The sequence below is a fragment of the Neovison vison genome, chromosome 4 (assembly GCF_020171115.1).
Source record: "Neovison vison isolate M4711 chromosome 4, ASM_NN_V1, whole genome shotgun sequence".
NCBI lineage: Eukaryota > Metazoa > Chordata > Mammalia > Carnivora > Mustelidae > Neogale > Neogale vison.
Window position 1 is genome coordinate 140,308,366 of NC_058094.1, and position 13,629 is coordinate 140,321,994.

Sequence of the window (13,629 nt, forward strand, 5' to 3'; positions counted from 1 at the left end):
CTTGGTAATATTTTGAGTTGCAGTCTAGCACAGGCTACTTTTGTGTTTCCTAACCTCGATTTAATTGCAAGCTCAGTTCAAGAGAATAAAGGAAGCTGTTTTAACTACTTGCATTCACTGCTATAGCCTGAAAGTTGCTTGACATACAGAGGAATGGGCATGGCTCTATTCTAATAAAACTTTAATTTTTTATGGACTTCGAAATTTGAATTTCATGTTATTGCACGTGTTCCAAAGCATACTTTATTTTCTTAACCACTAAAAAATGTAAAAGGCATTCTTAGCCCACAGACGTACGGAAACAGCCGACGGGCCGTATTTGCCGTAAGGCTGCAGATGGTCATCTGGTATGTACACAACGTCAGAATTCGAAAAATGTTAAGTGTAAAGTGTGGGACCTTCTGCAGGACATCCGCGGTAATGTAATGTTACAGGCCACCTTCCAATACGATGACACAAGCGGTAGCTGCGGTGGCCATGCCCAGAAATGGAGAAAGCAAGCGGGCTGAGCAGAGTGGTACGAGCGCCGCCCCACGCGGCTCGCCACCCTCTCGGCCACGGGTAACGCACGCCCAGCTCCGCGGATTGGACTGCACGCAGACAGGGTCCTCCCAGACGGAGGTGGCAGCCCGCGGGCAAACACACAGAGGAAAGCAACCCCCTCCAGGCCCCACCCCGACGCACCACCCCGGACGCAAACGGCGCGTGCACGCACGCACGTCTCCCGCCCCTCGCTCACTCGGACTCTATTGCGCATGTCTGGGAAAGGGAGCGGCGCTTGACCGGGAGGCCCTGGCCGGAGCCGGGCAGAGGGCCTCCCCCGGGCCGGGCGGGTAGGCACGGCCCGCGTGTGCGTCACTTCCGCTGGGGCGGGACGGAGCTGTGGGGGTGGTGCCTCGACCGCGGCTCTCCTGTTTGTGTTGCTAGCTCAGCTGATGCGGGTCGGCCAGAGTGGACGTCAGTGCGGTCCGGAGGCGCGTCGCCGCTGCCGCCCATATAGTTGCGGCCTGCATTCCGGTGAGTGGCGGCTGCGGGGGACAGAGGCGGGACGATAGGTTAGGGAAGAGGGCAGCCTGGCCTCCCCGGGCACTTGTGTGTGGCCCTTCTCTTTCCTCGAAGGGCACTTGCAGAGGAAGAGGGCGGGGAGCCGCCGGGCTTCGAGGAGGTCCCGGGACCAAGGTTCCAAGAGGCATCCGGGCACCGGAAGGAGCCGCGGACCTGGGGCTGATTGGTGCGCGGTGTCCGCCCCCGCCATCCGCCGCCTCGGGTTCTGCTGGCCTGGCCCGGCTCACTGTTTTGGTTTTCCTCGTCCCGCCCTGCGCTTTCTGGCCCACCCCCGCAGCTCCCAGCCTGGTTGCCCCGGTCGTTTTGGCTGCGCCCGCGCTAGAGGGTTCTCTCGCAGTTCCCTGCTGACTGTCAGAACGCTTCCCTCTTCTGCACCGTCCTCCACCGTCGGCGCACGGGCGCATTCCGCCGCGTGTTCGAGTGGCCAGCGGTTTCTTTTTAACCCTGCGCGCGTCTGGCTCCCTCCCTCCCTCCGCTGCTGTTGCAGGTTCAGGTGTGTGCTTTTTCAGAGATGAAGCGGTGTGAATCGTTGTGTGGCCGTGCTCCCCGTCATTGTCATTTCTGTCATCGTGCTGGGTGGAACCTGCTGCCTACGCCTAATACAGTAACTTGAAAGTGCTGACTTCTTGGGGAAACCAAAGTGTCCATACGGGACTGTCTTCTTTATAATGGGGTTTTATCTCCAGTAACATCTGCATCTGGTTCTTGCATATAGTCCTTGTTGCTGAGATTTCAACTGACAAAAGTATGCTTCATCGTGTTGAGGGACTGCTGTTAAAACAGTGAAATCGTAAGCATTTTTAAATCCGAGAGTTCAAAAAAAAAGTGTATTAAACTGTGAGCCGAGAATTGATGTCTTTTATGGAGGCAGTTGTTTGAAGCCCATTGTAGTTAATTTGTTAAGTTGCGCCATTTACTTGTACTTTAATTATAAGAATATGTTCTTCATAATTTGTTACCAAACTTTTTCTCAATGTTGATCTTACTTTCCTATTTCTTAGATCTATGTTAAAGTCTAGAGAGAATGTCTTTATAGTGAAGTTGAGGGAGAAGATCAGTTGACTGGTGTATTTACTTGCATCACTTGCTAAGCGGATAAAAGTACAGCTTGTACTGAGTTGTTCTTTTGCTCAGTAATGACAAAGGAATTGCACCTAAGGGTACATATTGCTTCACTTGTGGAACACATTTGTGAAAAGGTCAGAGTTAGAACTCCTAGCCTTGGACACCTTTCTGTCATAGAACTCTTAGCCTTGGACACCTTTCTGTCATTTCATGTCTTAGTTATAATCTTTCTTTCCCATGTTACATATCTTAACTTTGTTCATTATCGAGTTCTTTTTAGAACTTGCTGTTGTATTGGTTTCCATGACCCTGATTTTTTCAGGATATCTTTTCACCTGTGCTTTTTTGTTTCTGGAAAGACTTCTTCCTAACTCTTGATGTCAGTCAGGGGTCTGCCCTTGTTCTTCTTTCTAAAGAAAGCAGAGTTTCAAAATTCAAATCTAAATACTTTAGTAGGTCCATGACTCTTGAAATGTTACGGAAAATATAGTGTGTGTGTGTGTGTGTGTGTATGCAAATAATCATTTCTCAAGGAAGAGGATCTGTGGTCCCCCAGTTCTCAGGAATTATTTACTATAAACTTTTTTCCCCCCCTGGTAAATCCAGTCTTATATTTTCAGTTGTCACTGTGCTGGTATCTCCAGACTTAAACCACAGCCTGTGTTTCTATAGTACATTTCCATTTGAATATCCCATGTTACCTCATCCAAGAGATTTTTCTTTCATATTAAATTGGTCCCCTTCCAGTCATCTCATTTTCACAAGTGGTATTCTCTATGTATCTCTGAGTAAAAACACTTGAGTTGTTTTGAAATCTTCTCCTCACCCCATTCTTCCCTGTGACCAAGTCCTGTGTTTCGCTGTTTCCCCACTTTCAAAGTGGGGCTCAAAGTAATCCTTTCTCTAGTACAGTACCAGTGCCTTAATTCAAACCCTTGTCACTTTATGCCTGCATTATTGGAATAACTTAGGGAAGTCCTGTGTAGATTTATTCTTTTATCCTCAGCCAAGCCTCCAGCTAGCAGTTCCCTTATTTTCCTCCAGTTAAAACACAGTTCTATTCCCTAGAAGTTGGTCTATACCTCCCTATTCTATTTATTTTTCCAGTGTACTTATACTACTCTATAAGTTGGTACCCTAGTCTTCACTGCTCTTTTCTCAGTAGGTGATGGCACCTGCCACTTGACATTCTTCTTTATCTTTTTGCAGTCTAACCTACTCCAGCAGAATTTACTCTCAAAATTTTTATCTGCATTTACCAGTGTTGTGATTTGGAAACAGCTAAACTAAGCTTGTTGATTTTGTTGGTAGTTCCGTGTTTATTGATTTTTACAATTACCATTGTAGTTTATAAGAGGGGTATTAAAATATTGTCATGAAATTGTCTGGTCTTTCCATAATTCCTCTTTTTTTTTTTTGCTTTATATACTGTATCTCAGTGTCTTGTTAGGTGTATTCATAATTGGTTATGAGAGTTATGTCATTGGAAAGAAACAATACAGACCCATTACTTGTATAGCTCTGTCTTCTGCTTGACTGTTGGGCCCATTTTTCCAGCATTTTTCCTGTTTACTTACCTTCAACCACCTGGTGGTTCTTTTAGTCTTGAGTAGACAGAGCTCATTACTGTCTCCAGCACTTTCATTGCTTTTTCCTTTGCCTTGAATGCTTTTTTCCCAGATTTTAATGATTTGCTTCGTTACTTATTTGAGGTCTCCAGTAAAATGTCAGCTCAGTTCTTCTCTTGATCATGTCAAGTAAAATACCCCATTTGCCCTGAGTTTTGGAAATATCCTTTCATGGTAGTTTGTTGTTGTTTAAAGACTTACTTATTTGTGAGAGAGAGAGCACAAGCTTGACCACACAGGCGTGAGAGAAAGGAGGAGAGAGAATCTCAAGTAGACTCCAAGCTCACTGCGCGGCCAGAGATGGGACTGTTGCATACCCTGACACTTAGACTTGAGAGCTGAAACCAACAGTCAGAAGCCTGATGGACTGAGCCACCCAAGTTCCCCCTTTAATGGTACTTTTAGTTGATTCTACTGAAACTCCTTGGGGTTCACCAGCTCTGACTAGTTTTCATTTGCTTGGGGTCTGTGCACCATTCAAGCAATGTGACTGAAAAAGATCTCAGGCTTGTGATTTCTCAACTATGGATTTACCACTATTGGGGTTTTTTTTTAACTGTAATAAAAACCAAGTATTATAACATTTACCATCTTTACCATGTTTAAGTATGTGGTTCAGTGGCATTAAGTGCATTCGCATTGTTCTAAAACATCTCCAGTACTTTTTCATCTTGGGGAACTGAAGCTGTGCCCATTAAACACCCCTTTTGTTCCATTCCCCTGTTTCTAGAAATCATCATTCTGCTTTCTATAGCAGTGACTTTGAATCCTCTAGATACTTTGTGTAAGTGGAATCACACAGTATTCGTCCTTTTGTGACTGGCTTATTTTACTTAAAATAATATCCTCAAGAGTTCATCCCTGTTCTAACATGTGACAGGTTTTCCATCCTTTTAAAGGCTGAATAATATTCCTTTGTAGGTAAATACATTTTGTTTATCTGAGTTAAAATGATTGGATCATTTCATAATCTCAAACTGTTAGTGAAAAATGGTCTGTCTGTGATGGTTAGTCCTAAGGGCTATGTTTGCTTTACAGTGTCTTGCCATTTTATCATCTATGACTAGCACAGAACCTAGCATAAAAAAGGCCTTCAAAAAATACTTGTGAAATAAATAAAAGGCTACTAGAGTTAAAGACTAAACACACTAAAATGGAGATAATCAGTATTGCATTGACAGAATACATGAATGAGAATCAAAAAGAAAACCAATTCAAACCTCCTACCAAAAAAAAAAAGAAAAGTCATCACTTGAAATAAGAAAAGTACCACCAATGAATGGCATCAGTTATGGGTAAACCATTTACCTTTCCTTAGTCTCTTCAATGAGTTTCTTCCTTTCAACCTTTCACCCTTCCCTATGGACTACAACTTACTTGAGACAACTGAACTCTTTTCATTGTCAGTTTCCTCTCCTAGGATCAAAGCTACTATCCTGGGTTTTTTAGAGAACACTTCTGTTTTGTCTTCCCCATAGAGAAAATATAGAACTCTCGACCCACAGAAAAAAAAAAAAAAAAAACAAAAAAACCCCAACATTTGAGTTGTTTCCACCACTGGTATTGTGTGCTGCTATGAACACAAATGTGCAGATGCCTCTTTGAGACCCTGCTTTCAATTCCTTTGGATATATACCCAGAAGTAGGGTTGCTAGATCCTATGGTATTTCTATTTTTAATATTTTTGAGGAACCACAATACTATTTTCTGCAGCAGCTGCTCCATTTTACAGTCCCAACAACGGTGCACAAGGGTTCTAACTTCTCCATATCTCTGCAAACACTTGTTATTTTCTGTTTGTTTTTAATCACAGCCTTCCTAATGAGTCTGGAGTGATATCTCATTTGGTTTTGATTTGCATTTTTCTGATGATTCAGTGATGTTGAGCATCTTTTCATATGCTTGTTGGCCATTTGTATATCCTCTCTGGAGAAATTTCTACTCAAGTTCTTTGCCAGTTTTTTTTTTTTTTAAAGATTTTATTTATTTATTTGATAGAGAGAGATCACAAGTAGACAGAGAGGCAGGCAGAGAGAGAGATAGAGGGAAGCAGGCTCCCCACCGAGCAGAAAGCCCGATGCGGGACTCGATCCTAGGACCCTGAGATCATGACCTGAGCCGAAGGCAGCAGCTTAACCCACTGAGCCACCCAGGTGCCCCGCCAGTCGGGCAATTTGATTTTTTTGTTGTTGACTTGTAGGAGTCCATTACTAATTTTGAGCATGGCTTTTTATTCACAGGTACTTTAATTGTATTTTATTAAGTATTTCTGGTTTGGGGATTGTGGGGCTTTTATGTTAATTCAACTTACTCATTGGCCATAAATGCTGGATATCAGAAAAGCTGGGAAGGTAGATATGTTGATTTCTTTTCTCTCTGTCTCTCTGTAAAATTGGAATTTTGAAATCATATGTATACATGCGATTTACAAAGCTTTTAGTTCAGACTGCAGTCTGAACATTCACAGTAGGTTCTGGGTTTCTGTCTTTCTCAGTCTTGTCTGTTCATTCTGTCAGAGATCTGCCGAATCCTCTTTCTAGTTTCACTCCTTTACTTAAAATACTTCATTGACAGTTTGATCTTTAATTTCCTTGGCAAGATTTGTAAGAGCCTTCATAATCTGACCCCCAAAACTTTGCAATATCATCTACCTGCCCCTCATTATTCTCATTACTCTTTCTAGGTCCTGGAGCGAAACTAGACTGCTTGCAATTTTTGTTCATATTGTTTATGCTTTCTTAAATGCTTTTTTTGTCTTTGTATTTTTTTGTATTTAAAATTCTCTCCTGTTCTCAGCTTTCTACTTAATGAGTTCCTTTTTAACTTTGTCCAGTTTTTAGTGTCTTTTTATTATTTTTTGAACTTAGTTGGATATTGGCTCTGACCATTCTCGTGGCACTGTGAAAATGTTCTAAACCATTTGCTTTTTTTCTTTTTTTCTGTCTGCTTTTTCTAATTACAAAGGTAATATTTGCTCGTTGTAAAAAATACAGATAATACAAAAGGAAAAAGAAAAAGTCCGTCTTCTTGTTCTCTTTTGATCCCACTCCTTGGTTCACAAGAATAAACAAACTAGTGCTTACCCTTTCGGAATCTGCGTATGTGTGCGTGCGCGTGCATGTACCACATGTGGACAGCCTCACATTTAAACTGCATGTGTAGGTTTTTCTGTCTTTCATTACCTAATGCCTTTGTATCTCCACACGTGTATAGCGTATGTATTATAGCCACTGGCCTTTTTTACTGTAGTGTATATGAAGGATGGGCAGATCATCTAGTTTCTTTAACTGCTGCAGAATACTATATGGTAACCCATTCTGCAGTTTATATATGCCATAGTTTATTGAGCCATTCCTTTCTAGAAGACCTTTAGAGTTGTTTTTCATTGTTTTATTATTTCAGTCAATGCATTAGGGAATGTGTATATATACTTCTGCACTCTTATAAAGTATTTCTGTAGGATTCTTAATAGAGTTTTAATAGTGAAATTGCTGATCAAAAAATATGTGCCTTTAAGATTGTGATAGATAGTATTTAAGATTTCATTGGATATTGTCAGATAGCCCTATGTGTCCCATTTCTCCAGCCTATTATTAATACTGAATATTATCAGCCATTTACATTACCACCTATTGTAAAAACAAAACATGTTGTTGTTGTTTTTTTTAAGATTTTATTTATTTATTCCACAGACAGAGATCACAGTTAGGCAGAGAGGCAGGCAGAGAGAGAGGAAGGGAAGCAGGCTCCCTGCTGAGCAGAGAGCCGGATTCGGGGCTTGATCCCAGGACTCTGGGATCATGACCTGAGCCAAAGGCAGAGGCTTTAACCCACTGAGCCACACAGGTGCCCCAAAACAAAACATGTTTTAATTAGTATTTTTCTTTGATGTGGTGAAGGGTATTTTCATAATTTTACTGTCTGTATTTCTTCTTCTTCTACATTAACTGGCCTGTTAATATCCTTTGTCTATTTTTCTGTCAGCTGAATCTTTCTTTTTTTAATTGCATTCATCTTACATTGTGGTTATGAACCCCTTGTCTGTTAGATGTGGCACATAGCTTCTTGTAGTCAGACCTTTAATTTAATAAACACAACTAGATAGTGAAATGTTTTTTTGCATGGCTATCTGTAGCCTTAGACTGAAAGTTCCTTCATATTGTGTCTGTCTTTGTGGTTTCAGCATCTGGTACCATGTCCATGTAGGTTAAATATTCTATAAATGGTTTGCAATGAACAAGATGGTGTAAGACTTGACGCTACAAAGACTTCAAAGTCTGGTGTCACATAAACTAGTCCAGACTTTGACAGAGAAGAAAAACAGCATAGTATCTAAATTGCATATTCAGTTATGTGTTGTAGGAAAACTTATATATTTGGTAGCTTTCCTAAATTAGTTCTCATGAAACATCCTACTACTCACTTTCTTTTTTCATTAAATTCTGTACTGGAGAATGAATTGTCTTCTGTGAGCTTAAAAGGGATATAATGCAGTATCTCTAATGGAAATACATTATTCTGTCTTCTTTTGAGACAAGCTGCTGAGTTTATTTCAAGTAGAAAAGTATTTTATCTTAAACCCAGTTTCAATTTTACCTTGTATCCTAATTTTTTTTTTCTTGCTATTTCAGGTAAGACCATGAATTATGGCATTTCTTAAATGAAGCATTCAGGAATGAAGTGAAAATCCTAACATATAGAAAATAAATGATTTTTAAGTTATGTCTATTAATTTGACTATAGATATATATTATATTTACCTCCTTAGTAATGCAAGAAGTCTTTGTGGGAAGCAGAGAAGCAAGCAGCTGCATTTCTTATACTCACCTAAACATTACTGGAGGATAAGCCACGCCAGTCTACAAAGAGGTTTTCATACAAGCAAAATAAGATGTAAATTGACCAAAAGTGATGCCCATTCTTGGAGTAAGCACTGTTACTCTCCAGGCAACCATGGTTTACATATTGGAATTTTGAAACTTAGCACTTCTACTCCCAAGGGACTTACGAAAGTGAGCATTCGTATGTCCCGTATTAAAAGTACTTTGAACTCTGTTTCAAAGGCTGTTTTTGGCACTCAGAATGAAATGATCTCACGTTTAGCTCAATTTAAGCCAAGTTCTCGAATATTAAGAAAAGTATCAGATAGTGGTTGGTTAAAACAGACAGGCATTAAACAAGCCATCAAATCTCTGAAAAAATACAGCGACAAATCAGTAGAAAAGAGTTCTTTCTCTGAAAGTCATAGTGTAGGTAAAGATGAAGATATAGGTAAACAAAGTCTTTTTCGTTACACAAGTAGTTTAACCACAAGATTTGGAGAGTCATTCTACTTTTTATCAAATCATATTAATTCATACTTCAAACGTGAGGAAAGAATGTCTCAAAAAAAGGAAAAGAAACATTTCCAGGACAAACTTGAAGATAAAAAGGTCGAAGAAGAGAAATCGAGCTCTCCAGATCCTGGCATCCTGACTGATAAGCAAGATTCAGAATCTTCTTTATATTCTGTGGACAAGTCTGCAGGTGCCAGTGGGACTCCTGAGGCTCTTCCAGTTTCTACTAAACAGAGTATTGCTAACTTTCTTTCTCGTCCCACCGAAGGTGTCCAAGCTTTAGTAGGTGGTTATATTGGTGGACTTGTCCCTAAATTAAAGTATGATTCAAAGAGTCAGCCAGAAGAGAAGGAAGAGGCTGTTAAAGCTGAGCAGCCTGTCAGCAAAGACAAAAATGGAGAGGAGAAAAAGCGGTTATCTCTTCAGCGAGAAAAGGCAAGTCGTTATCAGTGTTGCTTGATGTTTTAACTTTTGTCAAATGCGTGAATTCCATTTCCCTATGGGACCAAAGAAACCTTAATCATGTGTTGGTATTACTAGAGAAGTTTCACATTCTAATCATATATATTTTAATATGTCTTTGTAGATTATTGCAAGAGTGAGTATTGATAACAGAACCCGGGCGTTAGTTCAGGCGTTGAGAAGAACAACTGACCCGAAGCTCTGCATTAACAGGGTTGAAGAACTGACTTTTCATCTTCTAGAATTTCCTGAAGGAAAAGGAGTGGCTGTCAAGGTAATTCTAATTTATTTAATCTGGTTTTGTCTTGGAAAATACTAACGCACTTTCTGAAATGGAGAAGGCAGTACCTTTCATTTTAAAAATTTAACTATTTTTAGGTTTTTATTATATATATGATGTGTCATAGAGTCAGTAATTGGCCCACTTATTCTATTACATATATTATGCTTAAATATTCTCTTACTCTGTGATGATAAATTATGCTGTTGGTCCTACTGTTTATTGAGATTAAATGTTTTAAAAGAGAAAATAAATCTCAGTGTGTTCACTGAATTGCAAAATAGTTGCCAAATTTTTTTTACATGTGTTTATACTATATAGCTACTCTTTTAAGATGGGAGATGTAATTCATAAGTAAAACCATAGGTAATTTTTATTTCTTGATCTTTTTGTATTTGCAAGTCAACATTTTAATGATCTTAATGATAATTGGATTAATAATTATATTAATAAAATGATTAGCTTTTCTTCACCTCGATTTTTCACATATAAAATAGTGAAGGTAATTTAGACCCATTTAAACAGACTATTTTCGGAGAAATACTATAAAATATGAATGATGTGCTTGAGTCTCTTTCCATTGCACTGCTGATTATTTGTAATATTTAATCACCAGTTTACAAATATATAATGAACAGACATTGTTAACATTTGTTTAGAGATCTGTTAATGCTTGTTTTTAACTCGCCACTCAAAAAAGTCTAAGTTAACTTAGTTCATATTCCATTTTTTGACAACCATTTAGCTGAAGAGTTACCTCAGTCCTTATATAAGGTAGCCTCTTATAGTTTCATATTATATAATTCATATGTTATAAAGCTAAACTTCAGAATTTCATGTTCATGGAACTGGGGATTATCTTTCATGGCTATTTAATCTCTTATCTAAAAGATAGATTTTCCAAAGGTAGATAGCTTTTAAGTCCATTTACTATTTCAGGGATATACTGAAGCAAAGATCTAAAATAGACTTGCATACTTTAAAGAACTTTAAAAAAATGTTTTATTGAAGTACAGTACAACCTGCAGTTATTGGAATCAAGTTCAGTGAATTTTTCACAAACTAAAGGCATCCATGTAACTGGCACTCAGATAAAGAAGAGAATTTACCAGGACTTCACAAGCCTTCCTTGTGCCCCCTTCAATCGCAGTTTCCCCAAATTACTTTAGATTAGTTTAAGGGTTTTTTGGTACCTTATATAAACTATTGTGATTGGGTTTTTTCATTCATCTTGTTGGTAGTAATCGCTCTCATTGTTGTGAGAGGTTGTAGAACATTCATTCTTGTTGCTTTCATATTCCATGGTGTGAATGTATCACAACTTACTTATTGTACTGCTGATGAATTGTTTGGTACTTTTCAGTTTTAGTCTATCATGAATAGTCATGCTATTAGAAACTTTGAGGGCTCTTTTATTTTGCATTACTGATCTCACATCTAAGGACCCTTCAATACCAAGGAGTAGTGTGTTGTAGGAATGTGTATTCTGATCAAGTATGATTGAAAATCTGCATAGTCTGTAAAAAGTTCTTAACCACTTCCCTAAATAAGAAGCATCTCAAAAAGAATGAACTGGATAAATTAAGACATGTTCATATGCACAGTCTCATGTGAACTTTCCCAATGAAGTTTTAATTATTCAAAAGAACTGAGCTTTTGAAAAATGCTAGAATTGTTTGTTTTAAAACATTTATATTAATTTTACTTTTTTGTATATCATATTTATGGTGGCCAAATGAGAGCGAATTGTCTTTGGTAGATTAGTTTCCGTGTGTGTGTGTGTGTGTGTGTGTGTGTTTGTGTATTTGTGTATTTGATGTGCTGTATTCATGGCAGCCACATCTAGGAAGTTGCCCTTTTTGGTTTCTTCATTGTTGGTGAAGGCATTCTCCTTTTTTTAATATTTTTTTTTATTACAAAATTATTTGTAATTTTTTAAATATTTTATTAATTTTTTAATTATTTTTTAAATAAAAAAGTAACTTTTTATTATTTAAAAAAGGGGCGGCATAAACTTTGTAAAAAATTTTTTTAAAATAAAAACAAAAATAAGAAAATAAGAATAACATATTTATTTCTATTACCCAGAGATTATCACTGTAAATGTATTAGTGTCTGTTTGTATTAGATTAAGCTGAGTTAAACTCTAATAAACAATATCAAAACCTCAGTGACTTAACACAACAGAGGCTTATTTGTCCCCTGTGCAAAGTCACCTGGGCACTGGGTGACTCTTCAGGACAGTGACCCTCTGTGAGGTGGCTACTTTGATCTTGTTCTTGTATGTTTCCATACGTGTCCTCCATGATCTCACTCTAGCAGAGTGGGAGTATTTCAGCACAAAGTGCCACAGGTTTCTTTTACTCATGAGTTATTTATCCTGCCCAAGTACTGCCTTCCTGTGCCTGTGTCTGTTGGCCATCTGGATGTCTTCTTTGCAGAAATGTCTGTTCATGTCCTCTGCCCATTTCTTGATTGGATTATTTGTTCTTTGGGTGTTGAGTTTGCTAAATTCTTTATAGATTTTGGACACTAACCCTTTATCTGATATGTTGTTTGCAAATATCTTCTCCCATTCTGTCAGTTGTCTTTTGGTTTTGTTAACTGTTTCCTTTGCTGTGCAAAAGCTTTTGATCTTGATGAAATCCCAGTAATTCATTTTTGCCCTTGCTTCCCTTGCCTTTGGCGATGTTCCTAGGAAGATGTTGCTGCTCCTGAGGTCGAAGAGGTTGCTGCTTGTGTTCTCCTCAAGGATGACTTTGTGAATTTTTATGGGGCTTCATCCTCATTGATGTTATTTGATGTATTCCTTGTTTCTTTGTATTTGCTGAATACTGGAATATAAACATAAAGACTTGGTTAAGTTAAACTTTTTGTTAGAGCACATTGTATATGTTGCCATGTGTCTCATCTTCCATCATACCAGAACACGTACAACTGGTTGAAGAACCAGTGTTGACCACTGGATTAGGGAGATGACAATCTGATCTTCTCATTGGACATTTAGGCTAGAATCATAATCCCATCAGCCATTAACCTAATCCAGAACTAGTCATTTCATTAGGGTTGCAAAATGATAAATTTCTAATTCTGCCACTCCTGCACTGTAATTGACATTCGTCTGTAAAAGTAGAGCTTTCCTTTACTAGCTAGAGCTATTTGGTTACTCTCAAAGAGCAGTTTTAAAGGATAAGCAAGAAAAATGCTTAGTTTCCTTCTACTTAGTCACCAATTTTCAAAGTAAAGAGATGCTTTAAAGCTGCCCCATTGGTGACAGGAAATTTTTGGCATTTCTTAAAACTGTCATTATGGACTCCCTAGGTTTTCACAAATTGTATTTTGATAATTTTTTTCCTCCCTTCTCTCTTTTTTTGAAAGCTGAATTCAACTCAGCTTTGCTTGGTAGGGGACCCAAGTTCATTCATATAACTTTAACTTCTTACAAAAGTATCATGGGCAGAAAAGTGTATGTAAGCATACAGCTCCATGAATCTTCAAAAATTGAAAACATCTGTATAACCCTCATCTCTTTATGCCCCATTCCAGTCACTGTCTCCAAAAAGATTGACCATTAACTGATTTTTAGCACTCTAGGTTAGTTGTGCCTTTCTCTGCACGTTCTATATGTTTTTTTCACTTGACATTATTTGTGAGAACCTTCAAGGTGGAGTATGGTTATGAAACATTTACATTGTGATGGATTCTGTGGTATAAATATAGGACCATGTATCCATTTTACTGCTGATGGACATTGGGATAGCTTCCAGTCTGGGAGTCTGGAATAGTGCTTCCG

The 13,629-nt window shown here is 38.6% G+C and overlaps 1 protein-coding gene across 1 annotated transcript in view; it reads left to right on the plus strand.

The window, feature by feature from the left end:
- Window positions 1-854: 854 nt before the first annotated feature.
- PNPLA8 (patatin like phospholipase domain containing 8) overlaps window positions 855-13,629 on the plus strand; it is a 38,992-nt gene continuing 26,217 nt past the window's right edge. The window contains exons 1-3 of the mRNA XM_044245785.1: window positions 855-1,017; window positions 8,390-9,529; window positions 9,681-9,830. Of these exons, the coding sequence (XP_044101720.1) occupies window positions 8,480-9,529; window positions 9,681-9,830 (1,200 nt within the window). The 5' untranslated portion in view covers window positions 855-1,017; window positions 8,390-8,479. The remainder of the gene's footprint in view (window positions 1,018-8,389; window positions 9,530-9,680; window positions 9,831-13,629) is intronic.